The sequence below is a fragment of the Ambystoma mexicanum genome, chromosome 10 (assembly GCF_040938575.1).
Source record: "Ambystoma mexicanum isolate Mex_15411 chromosome 10, UKY_AmexF1_1, whole genome shotgun sequence".
NCBI classification, from domain to species: Eukaryota; Metazoa; Chordata; class Amphibia; order Caudata; family Ambystomatidae; genus Ambystoma; species Ambystoma mexicanum.
Window position 1 is genome coordinate 1,004,343,615 of NC_090932.1, and position 21,342 is coordinate 1,004,364,956.

Sequence of the window (21,342 nt, forward strand, 5' to 3'; positions counted from 1 at the left end):
CCTTTGAAGATACGGCATTCACCCAGTCAAGACCGGCGCCTCTGCGGGAATCAGGTGAGCGTTACAGAACGCAAAGCCTACCGCAAAACTCCCACCCAGGCGCTATGGAAACCTCGGATACCGACCAGCTAGCCCAGTTACTTGGGGAACTAAGAGCAGAAGTGCATGCAGCCCGTCAGGAAACGAATGCTCTAAGAAGGGAACTGATTATTTCCAAGGAGCGAACAGACGATCTCGCTAGACAATTGCTACAGTCACAAGCCGGACAAACTCTGTTACCCGCATCAGGGGCAAATCTTCCTTCAACATCCTCTACGAACCCAGTGCAGATCAACCTACCTGGGAATGTACCTCTGGCTCCGCCCGAACGATTTTCTGGTGACCCAAAGAGGTTTGCAGTATTTATTAATCAGTGCCGGTTGCACTTCTTATGCCGGCCAGCAGCCTTTCCAACTGATCAAGCTAAGGTAGCTTTCGTGCTTTCGTACCTTAGTGGCAATGCGGCAGACTGGTCGATCCCTCTAGTTAATCAAGATGATCCGGTTCTCCATGATTTTCAAGCTTTTCAGCTCCGTATAGAAAAACTGTTTGCAAGACATTCACAGGGGCAGGCCTTGGACAATGAGCTCCTTTCATTGCGACAGGGTAATCAAGACCTTTTGGCTTATATTGCGTCTTTCAACAGACTGATAGTGGAAACTCGATGGCCTGAGGACAAAAGGATTACGCTGTTTTATAGAGGTCTACGTGGAGAGCTCAAAGATGTGTTAGCCCAAGTAGTGAATCCCCCGCAAGACTGTTCGGACTATATTGACTTAGTCGTTCAAATTGACCACAGACTGCAGAACAGGAAGGCCGATCGTTCCAAGTTTGATGCTCGAGTATTTTCCAAACCACCAACTCCTACCAAAGGAGTAGACTCCAGGGAACCCATGCAAATAGGGGGCCTGAAAGGACCACTAACACAAAAGGAGCGGGAAAGGAGAAAACGGCTGCAATTATGCCTCTATTGCGGAAACTCGGGGCACTTTCTTCGAGACTGTCCGGTGAAACCAGCCAAGAAGGCAGTAGGAGCTGCAGTTACCAGGGTCACAAACTCTGAGCAGGGAAACGACCTCGCCCGACAAGAATAGAGGTCCTTTTGCCGAGCGTTAAAACCAGTTCCGTGACCTCGCATTTCGTGATACCTATGGTCCTCATTAGCCCTGAACATCCGGATCGATTACATGCGATTGAAGCTTACGTCGACAGCGGTGCCATCGGCAATTATGTGGATCATGAAATGGTTTTGAGGATGAATCTGACTCTTTGTCCGAAGGCTGTAAAGGACGTCATTACTACGGTGGATGGTACGGAGATAGCCTCCGGACCAGTAACGCATACCACCCAAGAAGTGACGCTAGTAAGTCAAAATGGACACCATGAGAAGATCGTGTTCGATGTGATCAAGGCCCCTCAGTTCCAGATTATTCTAGGAATTCCTTGGTTAGAGAAGCACAATCCTCAGATCGATTGGCGAGCAAGAACGGTTCAGTTTCCAGAATGTGTCTCTACTTGTCACCCTCGACCTGGTGTTGCACTGGCAGCAATTTCCTCGGAGGCTCCCCAGTTACCTCCTGAATACCTAGAATTCCAAGATGTTTTCCGGAAGGATCAGGCTAACTCTCTACCTCCTCATAGGTCTTATGACTGCCAGATAGACCTGATACCTGGATCTACTCCTCCTTGTAGTAGAATTTATGCCCTCACCGAGCCTGAGAATCTTCACCTCCGACAATACCTGGATCAATACCTAGCAAATGGGTTTATTCGTCCTTCCAAGTCCCCTGCTTCCTCAGCTTTGTTCTTCGTTCCAAAAAAAGAAGGGGACCTTAGAACTTGTATAGATTATCGCGCCCTGAACCAGATCACCGTTAAGAATAGATATCCGTTACCTTTTGATCCCTGAACTCCTGGACCAAGTCAGAAAAGCATGCATATATACAAAGCTGGATCTTAGAGGAGCCTACCACTTGGTACGAGTAAAAGAGGGCGATGAATGGAAGACGGCCTTCCGCACCAAGTATGGGCTATTTGAATATCAGGTCATGCCCTTCGGACTTTGCAATGCCCCGGCCGCCTTTCAATATTTTATGAACGATGTCCTCAGAGAGCTCATAGATGTGTGTGTTGTTGTTTACATTGACGACATCCTCGTTTATTCTTCATCGGAAACTGAACATCGGAAACACATGAAAATGGTCCTCGAGAGATTGCGTCAACACAAACTTTTCGCTAAGTTGGAAAAATGTGTTTTCAACGTGACTGAAGTTGAATTCTTGGGATTCATATTATCACCTAGCGGAGTGCGTATGGATTCAAAGAAGGTCGATGCAATTCTCAAATGGCCATCGCCATCCTCCGTAAAAGGTGTTCAAAGCATGTTAGGCTTCGCTAACTTTTACCACAGGTTTATCCCCGAATTCTCTCGAATAGTCCAGCCCATCACCGCCTTGTTAAAGAAAAACAAACTTTTTGAATGGTCTACCGAGGCGGAACAAGCTTTCCAGAATTTGAAGACTAGATTTATCTCTGCACCGATCTTAAAACATCCTCGCCCAGAACTCCCCTACATCGTTGAAACTGATGCTTCGAGCCTTGCCATGGGGGCAGTTCTATCACAAAAGGACCCATTAACCAATCAGTTGCATCCCGTGGCATTTTGGTCCCGCAAATTCTCGCCTCCTGAAATCAATGACACTATTACTGATAAGGAACTTCTAGCTATCAAGTCCGCCTTTAAGGCTTGGCGGCATTATCTTCTGGGGGCCCGACACACCGTTACTGTGATTACAGATCACCGAAACCTGCAATATTTGAAAACCGCAAAAGCTCAATCCTCTAGGCAACTCCGTTGGGCACTATTCTTTGCCGAGTTTGACTTCATAATTACCTATCCACCTGGTACAAAAAACGGTAAAGCTGATGCCCTTTCTCGGATGGGAGTGGAAGAACATTTGATCAATCCTAAACCTGTACCTATCATTCCCGAACAAAGAATTCTAGGTGTAATCGCCACACAATCCATAGAGGAAGTTAAGGATAAAGCCAGGCTACTGTTAACTCCAGCAGACATACAGAATTGGCATCTGCAGGGAAAGGACTTTACGGTGAAGGACAACCTATTATATTTCCAAGAACGGTTATACCTGCCCAGCACAGATTTACAGAAAAAGGTAATATCCTGTTATCACGATTCTTTAATGGAAGGACATCCCGGTATGACCAAGACCTCGGAAAAGATCAAGCGCTACTTCTGGTGGCCGTCTTGGAAAAAAGATATCAGAGACTTTATAATGTCCTGTGGAGTATGCGCCCAAAACAAGAGTCAAAAGGAAAAACCAGCCAGCCTCTTACGCCCTATTGACATCCCGCCTCGCCCTTGGCATACGCTTTCTATGGACTTCATCACCGATCTACCTCCATGCTCCGGATACAATACGATCCTAGTAATCGTGGACCTATTCTCCAAGATGGCGCATTTCATTCCACTCAAAGGCTTACCAACAGCAGCAACTCTGGCCCGAGAATTTCTCGAAAACATCGTCCGACTGCACGGTTTTCCTTCAGTTCTAATTTCGGATCGAGGTAGTCAATTTATTTCTCATTTTTGGCGAAGTTGCTGTCGGTCGGCTCAAATTGATGTGAGACTTTCGACCAGCCACCACCCTCAAACCGACGGACAAACCGAGAGGACCAATCAAACTCTGGAACAGTATTTGCGCTGCATGCTACAACAAACTGAAAAAACTTGGAAAGATATCCTTTGGATAGCCGAATATGCCTACAATAACTCTGTCCACTCGGGAACTGGGAAGACCCCGTTTTTTCTTTTATACGGCAGTCACCCTCGAACCTCGGAGTTGGATCCACTCCAAGATCTTGGAACACCAGCAGTAGACCACCTGCATTCTACAATCACCCAAGCCTTTAAGGAAGCAGTTTCTCACCTTCAAAGGGCTAAAGAACAATACAAGAAAGGAGCAGACCAACATCGGAAGGAAGCCCCCCAATATCAAGTAGGAGATCAAGTCTGGTTATCCACCAAATATCTACCTCTAAAAGGACCGCGCACATTCAACCCAAGATACCTTGGTCCCTATTCCATCACTACCATAGTAAATCCAGTAGCGGTCAAGTTGGACTTGCCCCCTCACATGAAGATACATCCGGTCTTCCACGTCTCTCTATTAAAACCTGTGCAACCTCAAATCCGACTAACTACATCTCCAAAACCTATTCTAGTTGATGGAGAACTCGAGTTTGAAGTCAAAAGCATCCTGGATTCCAAGATCTCCAAGTCTAAACTATTTTACCTGATTGACTGGAAAGGCTACGGTCCCCAAGAAAGATCCTGGGAACCTGCAGAATATGTCCACGCGCCTCATCTAATCAAAAGATTTCATCGAACATTTCCTAACAAGCCCAAACCCCCGGAGAAGCCCGGTTTGGGAGGGGCCTTGAGGGGGGGTGCTGTCATGATCTCTGCTTCCAAAAGATCAGGACTTGCCCGACTCCCTTGGAAGCAGACCCATAACCCCGGTTCCGAATGCCAGCCAGTCCCAATTGGGACCTTTTGGACCCTGTCCTGGCGCCAGTGGCACCAGGCTCATAAAGATGCCCAGTCCCAGCGCTGGAAGCGCCGGGCTCATAATGCTTCAGTGGACTTACCTGCAGCAGACCATGCTGCTTACTTACCTGCCAGTTGAACCCCTGATCCTCTTCTGTTTGGGACTACTTTTCCTGTTGGGTGGGGCAGGAGCCACTCCCTAGGTTCAGAACACTGGAACTCTTCTGGAAAGCAGGAACTCTTTTCTTACCTAGGCGTGGCTGTGGAAGGAGACATCTAAGCACTACAGGAGGCTATTTAAACCACACCCGATGGATGAATCTTGCTTTGCGTTATTCTGCATTCTCTGCAGCAGAACGCTCATCGTGTCTTCTGCTTCTGATCCTGGGCCTAAGGGAACAAAGGCTTACCATCCTGGAATCCAGTCTTCAGCAGCACCTGTAAAGACAAAGAAAGAACAGGTTAGCACTACGGTCTTCAGTGGCAGCGCATCTCTTACCTGGTCCATCGGCTGTCACCAACGCCTCGCGCTGCATTCCGGCATCTGAAAGACAAAGGCTTACCTACTCTTCGCATGCTCCGGAGGTCTTCGCACTGCATTCCGGCATCTGAAAGACAAAAGAAGGTGCGTTTAAAGACATTGGGCAACTTTATTACTCACGTGCCATTACTCCTTCCCACGCCGAATCCAGTGGGTATTCCAGCACCCTTCAGCTTCTCTAAAGCTCCGAACTTGTACCTGCAAGATAAAAGGGACAGTTAGTGCGCATCGTGAAGCAGGCTACAAGCGCTTACTTACGTGCTTCCAGGCGCTTCTATTCCTCACGCGGGTTCGATCCTCAACTCTCATCAGCCCGCCATCCGCCATCGCCGGAACCCTGCAAAACAAGAGATATCATTACAAAAGACTTTTAAGACATTTGAAGTGCCCAGAACTTACCGTTCGTGCAGTTAACGACTGACAGCAGTCCTCTGAGGTCAAGAGGCCTGCACCCTTATCCAGTGAAGAAACTGGTTACGGCACCCTGCCCCGAGGCAGATGGAGAGCTCGGCGTTCACTTACCTAAGGTGAGGGTGTTAACCTTTGGGGTTCTACAGGAGAAGAGAAAGGGAAGAGGAGAGAGGCACCCAATAACCCCAGTTCATTAATCCCATATTTTCTATCTGCAGACATCTTACTCTTCGAGTCAGACATACAGTGCACAGAAGTCCAGCCCAAAGAGCCAACCGTGTGTTACACATCACCTTTGAAGATACGGCATTCACCCAGTCAAGACCGGCGCCTCTGCGGGAATCAGGTGAGCGTTACATATATTCTGAGAGTGAGGACTCTCTGCAAGTTGGAAATGAGGGATGACAATGATACAAAGAACATATATGACAACTATCATGATTGTATAGAATAGACATTTTGATGTATCTAGAGCTATTTAAACATAATGGAATTTGAGGAAATTTAGTAATTGTAAATTTAGATGTTGAGGAAATGTGATGAGTTTTTATTTTATTTTTCAAAAAGTTTGCATATAATAATAATAATAATAATAATAATAATGATAAATTATAAGTGGGCACCCCTCTAAAAGGGGCACGTGCAAATGGAATGAAAAATAGGCACGAGGCATCTATTTCTTTTAATGTAAGAAAGTGGGTGTCTCAAGGCACTCATAAGTCGGTGCACATCTGAGCCCGATGGCCCACATATCAGGTTCTGAAGGAACCAGCACAGTCGACCTGGTGAGCAGCCTATCCAAAGGCCTCACCCCGGCCCTATTCGGGGCACATGCCACTAAGAAGGGAACAAAAAGAAACAAAGACAAAAAAGGCCAAAAAGAGCCAGGGGGTAGTTGATAACTAACTGAATTAGACTGTTGGGTCCCCCCTGTCCACCCCCAGGGGATAGACTGGGCTCACCAGTAATTTGACAGTGTCTCGTTGAGGCCATTCTCTAAAGTGTCCAACCTGGTGGGGTGGCAGCACCAAGAGTGATTTGCGTATGGCTGTCTCGTTTCTGTAATTACACAGATGGGATAAAAAGCATTACTTTGACCTGTAATGCTAGTGGTTATGATTGCCTCATGTCTTTCTAAGACGTGTCTGCTGAAGGGATTAGTTCCACAAACCCAGACAGTTCATGAGGGGGACGTGTTGAAGTTAACCCAGGGTTAGAGACGTTCTCAGTAATGTCCCTCTTGCTTCACGAGCTGTGCTGCTGCATGGGATTCTCACCAGTGGCTGGGATCGATTCACAATCTTCCTCCCATTCTCCTATTTGCTGTTATGCGAGTCCTGAGCTTGCTGCGCCTTGAATACCAGTTAAACTTTACTGATGGTGCCCAATGGGGTCTAAACATGCCTTTAGTAGCTGGTGGTCTTGGAGGTGGCAGGGTACCACGCGTGAATTGCATAGTTTAATGGTGTTTTCGGCTTTTTCCAGGTCAATGCCAGTAGTTATGATTAATTCAAACTCAAACCTTACATCCTCCCCAAACTTCAGTGCTGTGCATGAGTCTCAAGAAGGCACATATTCTCTGAAGCTAATCCTCTTGGGGGTGCAGGGGGCGGGTGCAAAATTTCCTTCCATCCTCAGGTCCCATGAGTATGAATGAAGGGATCGGAAATGCTGACCAGGTGAGAGCACCAAAGAACCTGTACAGCTGCCCGTGGCTTAACTTGCGTAAATGGATAGTTTGCACCCAAATGGCAGGCTTAAGCCTTTTAGTATTCTGTGGGGAAATGGTTGCTCCCCCCTCTGCCAAACTATTCTCTCTAAGCCTCCCCGTCCACCCAATTACACCATTTCTCTCATAGACCAACCTTTTTCTTTGCCAGCTAAACCCTTCTATTTGTGTCCCCCTCTTGTGCTCCCGAATATCCGCTCTAGTCTCTCTCTCTCTCTCTCTCTATCTCTCTGTCTCTCTCTCTCTCTCTCTCTTCAACTTTCTCCTTCTTCCTGGTGACTTTGTCCTTGCCCGCTTTTTCAGTAACTTGCCTCGTTTCACTTTTCCTAAACTCTTTCATTCGCAGCCACTTAAACTCGTCCACACTCTCATTTGCTCTTTGTCACTGTGTCTGGCTCTCAGCCACTCTGCCTCTTCAGCCATTCTTCGTCTTCCACAGCCTTCCTCCCTCCCCAGCCTCCATGTCTCCCCCTGTTGCTCAGCTCTAGCCATCACTCTCCACATTGTTGGCCCGTTCTCAGCATTGCTCCCTATGTCATTTATCCTTCTTACTCCTCACTCGGATCCCTGTGCTGTTATCTTCGCCCTCTTTCTCTGACCGTGTTTTACTCTATTTCATGCCCTCGCCATGTTTCTCAGGCTCTCTCCCAACTTCAGGCCCTCTTTCCCACATTTCATCCTCTTTTCACCTTTTCCAGACCTTATGCTGCTTTCTCGGCCACATTTCCCTCTTTCTTATCAATTCTTTTTCTGGGCCCCTTTCCTCCTTTCACAGTTGCACTTAATATTAGTAAGAGTAATATTTGTACATAGTGTTGATTACAGGAATCCTCGAGCCTCTAAGCACTGTAATAACGTGTTATTCGTACCCCCTTTAAAGCTACTCAGATTTGATGTATGCTGCGTCACCCGTGCCACGTGATTTTTTCATTATTATTTTTCTAATTTAATTTATAAAGCGCAACTAAGGCCCAAAGGGATTTGAGGTGGCTCATGCTCATCCGATGGGAAAGAACCTTGCATAACTCCTGGGTTATCCACCCGAGCTCCTCCAAATCTAGCTCGGTTTCTCAGTCCGCTCTTCTTCACTTTCTCCTTATTTCCTTGAATCTCACACTCTTTCTCTGCTTCATCCCTTGTTTACCTACTCACGCTCTGTTTCTCTCTTCTCGCTCTTCCTGAGGCTTCTCCCACCGTCGTGGTCCTTTCTCCTCCACACTCTTCATCACAGGTTCTTGTTCTGCCGCGCGTGCTGAGTGCAGCGCAGCCCTGGAGGTTTGGTCAGTGCTCGTGCTTGATCCCGGCCTCCTTTCTTTATGTTTGGCCTCTGCTCAAATAATGGCGTCTTTCTTCTTGTTGATTACAGATCTCCACCGACGAGTCCACCTTTTCTCCATCCAAGGGGGAGCCACGCAAGCCACTGAAGCCGGCCCTGAAGCGCGTCTCCAGCACAGCCAGCAACCTGATGGACAGTACAGGTGAAGTCCTTTGATACACATATGTGTGGAAGTGCTTGCTCTAGATCTGCCCTCTAACGACCTGGTAGCCATGGCTGATCACTGGCCATGCTGACCTTTCCGCATCAAACCCCTGTGGAGTGTTTGCATGGTGGTGGCGTTAGGGTGCCACATTCCATGGGGGAGCTGGAGAGGGGTGCGGGGGTTACAGACTCAGAGCAACTCAAGCTAGATGGAAGCGTTTGACTGAATCGGTCACTGGGAATTCATCCAAGAAGCTTTTCATGCCATCATGTTTTGCTCGTTTCTGCCTCTACAGAAGGAGGAATACCCTATTCGTTTCAGTGTTGTTAAACAAATACTGGGGGGGACACAGAAAGTCAATGCAATTTCTGGATTACCAGATAGAAATGAGCAGCACAGCTTCCAGGGACCTGGAGGTGACCCGTCAGAAGCAGAGATCCTGATTGTAGCTCATCATCTTTCCTGGCCCAGCAATTATACCTGGCCTCACTCCCTGTGTTGTTTGTCAAGCCGGGGACTGCGCCCCAGAAAGTTACGAATCTGGGTGTTCTGTTTCAAGGGACCCATTGTAGACTCCGCATTTGGTCGCTCTAGCACTCTGTACTTGGGCCTTGCTAACACACATCCTGCGAGTCTCCAGAGGACCCAGAATGCAAGGGTGATGACTAGCGGTGAGTCTCCAAAAGAGGGGCCATGTTACTGCATCCCGGACAATTCTTCGCTGGCTTCCAGTTGCAGCAAGGCTTTTGTTGCAATACTCGAGCCTTCTTTTATAAAATGCTGCACGAGTGCAGCTCCTTTTTGCTTTCAGGGCACAGTCTGACCATTCTCTGTTAGTCCATCACTTCGATCCTCCCAGCAATCTTTCCAATCATTCATCGTTATGCCCGTCCTCTATGCGCCAGCTTGGACTGCCCTAATCTGTGTCCATTGTGGGTCTCATTGCCTACGTCCGGTCACATGCTGCACTCACTGCCAATGTTCTGTCCACAGGTTGCAGTCTGCGGTACGTTACGCCCCAAAGAGACTGTGCTTATGAAGAAAGAAAGTCATGGTGTAGCTGAACGGTATATGTCAGCACGACCCCCTTTGTTCCTGGTTGTGGCTAAAGAAAATATGTCCTCATTCAATATATTGCATTACTGCTCACTGTTACCCCACTTTCATGGGCCCGGTTGTACCCAAAGAAAATCATGAGGATTGTTTGAAAACGATATGCCTGCATTGCCACTGTTAAATAAAATGTCATGCTGCTTGTGTACAACAAAAATCATGCGGTCTGTTACAAAAATATGTGCCAGCATTGCCACAGTCAAACACATTCCCATGCTTCTTATTGGCCCATTTCTGCTTGATCCCCTACTCCATGTCTCATTTCCACCCGTCCCTCTCAATGCGTAACCCCTGCCCCATATTGCCACAGTTTTGCCCAATGTCACACTCTGTGCCCAGGTTCGGGCCTACCTGCCCCCTTTGCCACAATTCTATTGCAGCAGTTGGTGCCTAAGTTCTTTCCCCCTACCCCAATGTGTCAAGGGCCTGCCCCAGTGTTGCTCTCATTAGCGTATCCGTTCCCCAGTGGCGCTTGCTGACCCCAAAACTCCCCACTTCACTCTCCCCCGACAACAAACACACACTCACTCTTTCTCTCTCTCTGTGTCTCTTTGTCCCCTGTGCAGAGAAGGAAGCGTCCAACACTTGCCTCCCACATCTCGCCCCCACATGGGCTTATCAGAGGCCTGAAGTTTGTAAAAAAAATGGTTCCCCTCTGTGCCCTCTATAGGCTGGACCTCTCCGGTGCTACCTTGTATCTGCAGGAAGGGAGGCCCTGCAGGTCTGCATGCGGGACAGCACCCGCATGAAGGCCGCTGTCCCTGCAGGCCCAGCTAGCACTGTCATGCAGAGGGCGCCCCATCAGCGGCGTGTCCAGACTCCAAGTGGGACACTGACTGATGCAGGGGTGGCATGAAGTACGAGCACACACGCATAATGATCACAGCTAGGATAATGGGGTGGCACCTGGGGTGGCCAATCAGATTCCAGGGGTAGCACGTGCCACTCAAGGCCACTCCCTGGACACGCCGCCCTCCCCATTGGATTTCCTGCTGCTGTAGGCTCGGTTTGCCAGAAGCAGTGGCTGCGCCCCCACGCGGAAGTGCGCTGCCCAGTCGCCCTTTGTGGACAGACCGCCACTAGGATGACGAATATGGCACCTGTGCCGGAACCTAATTGGCTGCAGTGATTCAGCAAACACACTAGCTATATATGTGTGAACTTAACATAGCCACTTAACCCTCCCACAGACCTATACGCTGCAGTAAGAACAACACAATCCCAGCCGAGTAATCACTCCAACCCGCATGATACTCACAATAAGCAATGCTCACATCGACGTGTCCGCAAGTGCAATATGTAACAACATAGAGGCAGCGTCACTCTGAGGCTGCACTGCTCACACTTTTCACACACATCAGGGTGTATTCTGCTAATGTGTGGCATACGCACATTTCAAGAAAAGAATCTCCCAGGGGGCGCAGTGCACCCCGGGTGCTCCTTGCTGAGGGGACCTGAGCTGCTGTTGTTTCATCTATGAGGCCTGTCTGACTCCAAGGCATGGCTCGTGCTGAACCTCTGCATTCAATAGGACGAATCTTTTTTATGTGACTGTTGGGAGTGATTTTTAAAGCGCTCACTGCTGTCGATCTGTCTTCTTGGGGCTAGGACTTTCCTGGTGTGCATGCACTGGTCTGAGGTTTCCAGCAGACCATCTTTTTCTTCTCCTATTTTTTAAATGTATAACGTGCCTTATACCAGAGAGCAGTGTCTAAGCGCTGGACTGGGATTCGAACCAGTGTTGCACTGTGCTGCCTTGTTTCCAAGACACATTTGTCGCCCCTGAGCTATCCTCTCTCCAGACCGGTATAGTCCAAAATTGCAGTTTGAAAAGTAATTGCCATTTGCTTGCAGATTGGCTTCATCACAGCAAACGGTATTCTGTGCTTCAATTGCAGACTGCTGTGTGTTTCAACATTAAAAATTTCAAAACGAAGCCGCAGCGTGGAAGACCACTCGTGACGTGGTTTTCTGGCATAGTAGCACTGTTGGAGGCAAAGTGCATAGTTGATGGGTGGTGTGTACGTTGACTAAATGAATAAACCAGTGAAGACTGCTTAATATTTTATTGAAGGGGCAAAGTATTTGCCACAAATAGGCGTCAGCGACCAAGCATAGGGCAGGAGCCCGAACCTACTAAATGGGGTTTGGGTCTCTGAATTATTTTGAATAATTGGTTAACATGGTGTATTATATAGCACAAAAAGGTCTGGGAGCCCCTCTACTGAGAACGAACATGGCCAAATAACCTGTTCTATGGGAAGGTGCCCACTCGGGACAGTCCATAACCATGTTTTAGTTCACTGTACCTTTCGTAGAGGAGAAATACCCATTTGCATATCATTCTTTGCCCCACCCACTTGGGCGGTCCAGCACCGAAATGCTAGGCATATATCCTCTGAACAAGAGTACATCAGCAACCCCAGACAAGTGTTTCGGCCTAGTCGGCCTCATCAGTCACCAACTGTGAACTGGAGCCTTTCCGAACACATTTTCATGATGCCTTTCCCCACAATAAATGCCAGTGTAAAAAACATTTTAACTTGTGCTGTGCACATACATTTCCATGCTGGCTACACCTACACATGTCAGTATTCACATATAATACTGTTACTGTATGTACTGTTATGTAACCACTGTCTCAAGATACGCGCCCGGTAGCCTCCTGGTTTGCGCTATACAAATAAAATGAATACAAATAAGAACATGCTCATGTTTGTGCATAATTCCAGTAATGATACTATAAGAAAATAATATATGACAGTATATGCACATAAGAACATACTCCTGTTGGTTTTGCCATTAACACGGCCATCCCAAAATAAGAAAAAGTGTCTGACATCTAATAACACTTACGTTTGCTTTATTATAGATGTGCAGTACAAATGCCATGCCAAGAAATGGCTAGACTGGCTGCACCAAAATGCCAGTCTGGCCATGCAATAACACTTAACATTCTTGCTTTACCATAAATGTCCAGTAAAAAAATTCCATGTTAGGCAGAAAACATAACTAGACTGACTGTAGCAGTCCAGTCTAGCCACGTAACAACACGTATCATGTGTTATCTACAGCATCACATGCCCCAATATTCCCCATATGCCTCTTACAGTTACCGCATGTAAGGTGTAGTTTAAGATGTAGTACAAATACACAAACTGCAACTTAAAATGCCTAAAAAAATACCACCCTATGCCTGATAAGCCACGATATGTAAGATATAGTGACACCGAGGGCACAGGAAGCGCTCGAAGAGTCAGAGATGGTTAAAGAGTTTTTTGTTAATTTCTCAATGGGCTCTAAGGATGCCCCTCTCGCTCTCTCGTCTTTAAAAGCACCTCCTCCTTAACCCAGGCATCCCCCACCCCTGGATAGGAAATAGTGAATGTTAACCCTTACAGTCTAATCACTTCCATATTCTAGTTGTGAGGACTTAAAGGCAAGAGTCCTTTTCAAACTAAGCTCCCTCAGGGACTGTCTCCAGTGATTAGTGTTCTACAGGGATAAGGTATGTGCCTTACAGATACCCTGATCAAATCACCCTTACATCGGTCGCACCCACGCGCTCTTCTCCCTCCCCCTCTCTGTCCCTCTTACTACTCTCCTCCCTCAACTCCACTCACCTCTTCTCTCCTTCACCTACTCACCTGTCCCCTGATGTCTCTCTCCCTTTAAGCCTTGCCTCCACCCGCCTCCACACTGCTACTCCCTGCGCCACAATGCTACTCACTACTCCTCCATACTACATCCTCCCCAGCACTACTACTTTCTCCTCCACACTGCTACTCCCTCCTCAACACTAGTATATTTTCCATACTACTACTACTCCTCCCTTGTCCACACTACTACTACTCCATCCTCAATGCTACTCCCTCTTCTACACTGCCACTACTCCTTCCTCCCCAGTGCTCCCTCCTGCACACTCCTCAAACTCTCGCCTTTCACCCTGTAAACATTTGCTTCGCAATCGCTCCGTACACTACCTTGTCTAAACACTTGCCACACAAGCATGCTAACTCTCACTGCAGTACTACTTCCCCTGCTCAGCCAATGCCTCTCCTTCCCTAGGAATTAACTCCACAACAAGCCGCTTATTTCTCCCTCCTACTGGCCGCTTGGTTGTCCACCTCCTCCACCTCTGACCTCACCTGAATAACCTAAACTTCCTGCTTCCTGTAGGTGTTTTGTATTCACCTCTGCTTCCAGGCATTGGTTCCTTGTCCCTCACCAATCAGCCCGTATCTTTCCTACCCTGCGTGTGTTAAACATTGGAGAAATTATGAGTAGCTGTCTAAGCCCCACCCACTTTCCCCCTGCTGGTCCGCCATGGAATAGCAATGGCGGTCCGGGTAGGCAACAGTTTGTGTTTGTGGTTTCGGGCCTGTCCCAGGTGACGCTGAGGTAAGTATCCTGGGGAAGCACTCCCCGTGTTATCCCTGGTGGTCTAGTGTTTGTCCACGGGTTTTAGTGGGCCTGCTGGAATTGCCACTGTTCAGCTTGCAGTCCTCCTGATGGCCATGGCTGCTTGTGGCTCCCCGCCATGGTTCTCTTTGCGTGCTGGGCCGTGCCGGCAGTGTGGAGCCGCGCAGGTGTCTCGGCACAGGTGGTCATTGTTGCTGCTGCATGCTGGTCGAGCTTCTGCACGCTGATGTGGGGACCTGGATCAGTACTCTAGCTTGGATGCTTCTGGGTCGTGTATCTCTTCAAAAAAACAGTAAAACATTGGTGATCATCTTGGAATGGTGGCAGCCATTGAGACAGAGATGTACTGCAAAAAGACATACTGTTACAAGGTGGGGGGTGGGCAGGAATTGGCCCTCCCAACTGCTACGGTCCCCCTGAGGGGCAGACCGGGCACTGGATTCCTCCCAGTTAGGCCTCCCACCTGAGAGGGGTTCCCATCCTCTCTTGACAAGGCCAGGTTGCTGGCCTTGTCACAATAGTCTCATAGCTCCTGTCCTCATGTGCCACGTGCCGCCTCTACTATGCGGACCCTAGAGGGGAAGGGTGGTCCCTGAAGAACACGCAAACAGCCCTGAGGCCCCCGCGTCCCCTGCAAGGCACTCAAGCGATATTAAAAGATCAGATTACCATTTACTTTCGATTTTGCAAAAAATGGCCACTATTTCCACAGGCCAAGTGCTTTAGTAACTTAACTAGACCCATGAGTTCTCAACTCTGTCCTGATTTTTTAAAACTAAATTGGAATCAAAATGAATGTTTCTGCAATTGCTAAGTAATGTATGTTTATGTTTAAAAATATGGATAGCTTAATTTGAAAATATAATTGCTTATTTTATTTTCACCAGGAGATTCAAATCATAAATTAAGCAGTATCACCTCACAATTTGCAATGCAAAACTGTAGGCTTGCTAATGACTTTCCCATTTTAGCGCTGGTGGCGCTTACAGTCCGTTCTTCAAAGAAAACACTGCTCAGACTGTCCCCAGCCTCCTGTGTTCTTCTCCCGTTCCTGTCCTTGGGCCATAGCACGTTCAGCCAGGTTTGGAAGGTGCAGGGTGATGGCGTGGCAGCAATCACTGTCCTTTCAGAGTGGCAAAGGCCTCTTTGCTTGTTGCGCCTAAAATGCCATAGCTGCGCACGTGCAAGCTCTTCTAGAACATGTGTATGCAGTATCCTGCAGTATCCTGTGCATGGATTTGATTGTTATTGTCTATGGAAAGGGAAATGATATGGGCACACACTGGAGAAATCCTTGGAAAGTGCATATGGGATTCACCATTCCGATCATCCCAATGGAATATATTTACTTTCACATTATGAATATACTAGTGTCAAAGCCCGTGTACATGTGCCAAAGTGTGCGAGGAGAGAAATGTCCAGGGTGTCAAGGCAACAGCTTATTCCCTAAGGCAACAGCTCCCTCTAGTGGTGACAAAACGTAAGTGGGCAGTCTGTACTGCGCATGACTGCATCAGAGAAACATACATCTGGCCTTTTATTATAATGCACGATTATGTATTTATTGCTAATTGCATATATGCAGAAAGTATGATATACAAGCCCTGCTATGCTGGTTGTCCTGCTGGCTGTAAACACCATACATCCTAAAATGATAAGCCTGTATATTGAGTTGACTTGTGGGGGAATGCTTTTTTTCCAACAACTGCCATTCGGTCATCATGAGAAAAGTAAAAACAAGCAATGACAAATGTCTCAAGTCCAGGCCACTGATAGCTGAGTTCAAAGCAAGATTGTACCAACAGTGCAAGATAATTTGCTGGCTGTCGTGCAAGTAGGGGAAGGGACATTAAAGGAGCTGCATTAATTGCAGAAAGATTGAAAGCAGGGGCAGCCAATAGGAAAAGCACAACACATATGAGTTGACGTTTTTCTAATTAATTAGCAGCATAGGATTGTGGAGGAGGGGGTGTAGTCAAAGCAATGTATTTATCCGAAAATGCCATTTTCGCCTGTGATCGCCATCCCATTGCTTTTGGCTCTGCCAGGTGGTACCTTAGCACTACCTAGTAGCCTACACTTATACAAAATAGGTTTGGGTGTTCTGGAAAAGTCAATGCTACAATTATCCCTTATCCACAGCAAGTGTCGGATCATTTATTTCCACTACTTACCCCTTTTCACTGATGTCCTCAATAACTCTGAAAGATGCTTCAAGGGTTTTTATTTCAAAATAGTACAAATGGTTCTAAGCAGTTTCCTACCTTGGCCCCCATGTGGGTTCCGACCTCCCTTACCCAGGCTTCCCAAGCATCAGGTTTGACAACTAGCGATCAGTAACCTCTAGTGCCTAAAAACTAACGGCAGGTGAGGGCTTACGGGCACTACCCTATCTATCTGGTTCCCTCCAGGGGTTTTCTAAGGCATCCCTAACCTAACACTCCCTAGGATGGCTCAATAGCAGGGATGTTTTGTTGTGCCGGTAACGGACGCGCTGCCACGTTCCCTCACAATCCTCTATACTCTCTCTCGCCCCTCTCCCTCCTCTGCTTTCTCTCCCACCCTCTGATCTTCCTCCTCTCCTCTCCTGTCCCGTCCCTCCAATGCCCACACCCTCTCCTCACCTCTCTACAAGTCCCTCCCCCCTTGCCTCTCCTCACCTCTCTACAAGTCCCTCCCCCCTTGCCTCTCCTCACCTCTCTACAAGTCCCTCTCCCCTTGCCTCTCCTCACCTCTCTACAAGTCCCTCCCCCCTTGCCTCTCCTCACCTCTCTACAAGTCCCCCCCTTGCCTCTCCTCACCTCTCTACAAGTCCCTCCCCCCTTGCCTCTCCTCACCTCTCTACAAGTCCCTCCCCCCTTGCCTCTCCTCACCTCTCTACAAGTCCCTCTCCCCTTGCCTCTCCTCACCTCTCTACAAGTCCCTCTCCCCTTGCTTCTACTCACCTCTCTATGGACCTCTCTCCTCGCCCTTCCTAATAGCATCACTCCCACATTCACAGCTTCAAACTTACAATCATGGTACCACTCTTTCTCACAACCCACACCTCAGCTACACTCTACACCAGCTCTGCCACCAACTCTTCAACACTCTGCTTCACTGCCCATCCCCTGCTTGCTCTCTCTGCCCACCTCCAGGCCTCCTGGCCTCACACATACAACCCACACCCTATCCCGAGTTCACTCTCCTTTTATACAGTTCTCCTCGGCTCGTAGTCTTTTCTTCCTTCCCTTCCATTGTTTCCAGCGCTGCCATTCAGTGCCCATTCTTTCCCCAGGGGCTGGATTACACAGGTGCACAGCTTTAAAAAAACACTCTTGGCCCGCCCCCTTTTCCAGCACAGGTCTGGCTGTTTCTCTGGCATTTCATGGGCCTGGTGTTTCCTTTTCCTTGTGCCAAGATGAGTTGTTTGCTTCGTTGTTATGTTGTGAGTTGATTCTTTGTGGGGTTGTGGCAGCCATGTCCTTGCAGTGTTTCAAGTTTCTGTTCAGCTTACTCATTCACCCCTGCAAGGGATTCTGGTCCTTGCGGTGATCCTGAAATGCAAAAGAGAAAACACTGGCCAGAACAAGTACTGGGAGGCATCAGGTGAAAGACGGTGGTACAGGGTGTGACATCAATGGCACAGGAGGGGTTTCAGGGACTGCTCCCCGTCCCTGGCTCTGGGACAGGGCTGGCACTGGTTTTGCCCTAGTAGGCCCCCTCCCTCAGGTTGGGAGGACTCGCAGACGCCCCCCCCCCCCAGGTCCCCAGACCCCCCAGCAGGGTGCAGTCCCGGACCGTGTCACTCCTTTAACACGTGTGTGTACTAATAGTCTGCCGGCACGCTTCCATGCTTAATGTGTTTTCTGTTTAGCCTCACGTTTTGGTATTCTCTTATGACCTCACTTTGTGTCTTCTGTTTAAACTCATGTTTATGTGCTGTCTGTTCTTTTGTATCTTCATTGTTATTCTTTTAGCATTTTATCTTTTTGCCATGTTAATAAAACAGTGGTGTGTGATGTTTTTGCTGACCTCTGCTTTATTGTTTTACCTTGTTAATGCTGAGTTGTGCATTCTGCTGCCCCCCCCACCCCTTGTGGTCTCACTTTGTGTGTTTCAGCTCTTGTGCATGTGCTGAATGTTCTTTTCCTTGCACTGTATCTATTTACCATATGTTAATGAAACCGTGGTATGTGTTGTTTTTGTTGCTGACCTCTGTTTTGTCATTGTTTCCTTGATAGTACAGAGTTGTGTTGGCCTCCTCTCGAGTACTCGTTGCTCGACCTTATATTAGTGCATCGTGCTTTCTCCTAATGTCTTGTGTGTATCAATGCTGTACTTCTGTGAGGGGACTTGCGTGTCTTTCATTGTGATGTGCAATGTTCTCCCTTGGTATATCAGCAGCACGTGTTCACGTGCAGGATGCTTGTGTATGCAGTATTGTCTGGCCTGGCGCTAATTGGTTGCCTTCTTTCTCATCCATTGCAGAGAACACAGCTCACTCAGGAAGCTCCCTGAAGAGTCTCTTCTGTGTGCAGCCGGTCACTGATCCCACAGAGGTCAGTTCTGGAAGTCTACCTTGGGATTCTGATTCTGCCTTCTCACCTTTTCCCACCTTCTTCCTCCTATTTCTTTGATCCTTTTCTCCCTTCATCCTCCAAAGAAGATGGGGACTCCGTAAGAGAGAGTGTAATGTTGCGTGTCAGCGATCTTTCATCGCACGCTCATGTTCCTGAGCGTCAGATAAATGGACAGGAGCGAGCAGAGAAGGTCCATTCCTACATAGAGCCTAACTGGGGCTTATGGACCTCCCAGATCCAGTTGATAAAGACAATATTACTCTTAGTCCATAGACCTGGATTGTGTTGGAGAGGGGAGTTCACTTCCAAGGGGGAATGGTATCAGAAACCTTGGGGTGGGGGTAGTGACCTTCGCCATTTTAGGACCTTCTCCCTACCTTGCCAGGTGTTCCAAGGGCAAACTGTCTCTGCTCCCAGCATCTACCCCCGGGACCTCACATAGGCATGCGCCCATGGTGTGGGTGAAGCCAACAAAGGCCATGCGGAATCCATGCCGCACTCAACAAGTTCCATAGATGAAGTAGGCCACCGCAGGATGGCCGCATCATCGGGTAATCCTTTTTTCCTGGAAACCTCTTCTCACTTCCCTGTTCTCTTCCGATGACACCGGTAAGAGGAGCTGTAAGGGGAGATACTTGTCATATTTTCCAGTGAAAGCTGGCAGATACCCCCGACCCCGGCCACCGCCCCCGACTCTTTCGTATGCTGTATCCTATCTGATGCGTAACAATTTCTCCTGTCTTTTTCCCTCTTCTTTGTATTGGAAATATAAACAAATGAAGGATGTTGAAAAGTCAGACTCGCCTGAAAAACGCAGGGGTAAACGAGTCCGTATATCCAATGCGGTAAGTCATAGCCCCTTCCACTGCATCAATTGCCACCCAACCCCAAACAATCATCATTGAAGCCCCTTTGCCCCGCCCCCTCCTTGTGATCACCTGCACTGTGCTGGGAAACCCAGGGATTGGACTGTGAGATGCTTGACTTCTCACCTCCCATTTGATTGGGGTCCTGAGACAGTATCCATGCATGATTGGCTGCCTGGTTAATGCAACACTTTATTGGGCTTCCACCATGAAGAACAACCGAAAATACCCAGGAGACCGGTTTATCTTTAGTCATGAATGGCTCAAGCTAACACATGCCACCTTGAAAAGGCTGGGTTCATGCATTTGTTCTATCTGCATGATGAGCCGGACAGAGCGTCTAGAACTGGTGAATAACACGCAAGTCATCATCACAAGACTTTGTAGGATTGGTGCTTCTTAAATATTAACAAATATAGAAACTCGTTTTGCTCTGCTTTTGAGATGTGGAAGACTTTTGGCAGATTTGATGAACTGCCCTCTTTACTGTGTGCTCAGGAAAATAGTGGATTTGTTTTGCGCCTGTGCAAAAAGCCCAACCCTGAGGTAATACCACTTGCTCCGTTTCATGATCTGCAGGCGTAGACCGTGCGTGTGTGCCATTTTTGCCTCGGGTGGACACCTTCCTTTATTAGGGCCCTGAATGTTATAAAATTGCAGCCTGCTGGATTGGCCTCTGGTTTTGAGAGTGCACTGTGCGTGATATGACTTGCAGGTCTGTCCAGTAAGAGCAGCCAGGCCCTGGCGCTGGTCCGCTGGTGGGGCCTGTTTGATTGACATCTCACACACCTTCTTCAGATCATAAAGGTAGGGCTCTAGCCCTTCACCGGCCAGCTTAGGGTGGGCACATGAGGAAGAGACTAGCGACCCCTGGGTACCTCCGCATCACACTTACTCGAAGGTGGGTAACGTCTAGTGCAGGTCTGGTTCTCCAGACTACCCAACCGCACCAGGTTTTTAGGAGAACTCGTACTATGCAAATAACACCCATTTAGATTCCTGTATACAAAAGGATTTTTTGTGGGTATGTTGAAAACATGGAATGGATTTAGCTCTCAGGGATAAGACCTGGAGACTCTGACTTTAGTGGTCACAGACTTCAAGTAAATTGTCCCTTTGCAGACTACAGGTTCGGGAGGTATACTTGTAGGCAATCCAATCCGGCAGGAATAACATACCTGCGTTGCTTGGTATCTGCAGCGACGTTGAATGTTAAGGCTAAGTTGAGCTTCATAAAAACAAGGTCGAACCCAGGTCACGTAGGCGCTGGGTCAGCAATATATACCACAATATTTAGGTGTATTTGCAAGGATTTAATCTAGTCAATTGCAGTTAGTCATGGAGGTTAATTTAATTAGCATTTCAGTCAAGCCCTGGGTCTTTATCAAGGCGTGTGGTCTCAGATAATAGGTCATCGGGAAGAGCAAGATTCTGATGAATCCTTAGTAATGCGCAGCACTGGTTGCGCTATTTTGCAGCTTGAGTGGCCCTGGAGGGGCTAGATTAGATGGTATCCGGCGGGGTTGGTGTATGATGGTTGGGTCCTACAGTAGGAACCTTGCACATGTATTCTGCTAGGTCGAAAAGGGCCCGTTTGAAGAGATAAGG

General features: G+C 48.0%; 1 protein-coding gene across 3 annotated transcripts in view; it reads left to right on the forward strand.

The window, feature by feature from the left end:
- CLCN2 (chloride voltage-gated channel 2) overlaps nt 1-21,342 on the forward strand; it is a 1,173,779-nt gene that overhangs the window by 1,052,677 nt on the left and 99,760 nt on the right. For 2 of the 3 annotated variants that reach the window (XM_069618787.1, XM_069618788.1), the window contains exons 18-20: nt 8,657-8,768; nt 18,777-18,847; nt 19,651-19,713. In XM_069618787.1, coding sequence (XP_069474888.1) covers nt 8,657-8,768; nt 18,777-18,847; nt 19,651-19,713 — 246 coding nt within the window. The remainder of the gene's footprint in view (nt 1-8,656; nt 8,769-18,776; nt 18,848-19,650; nt 19,714-21,342) is intronic. The other variant, XM_069618789.1, reaches the window with a different exon arrangement.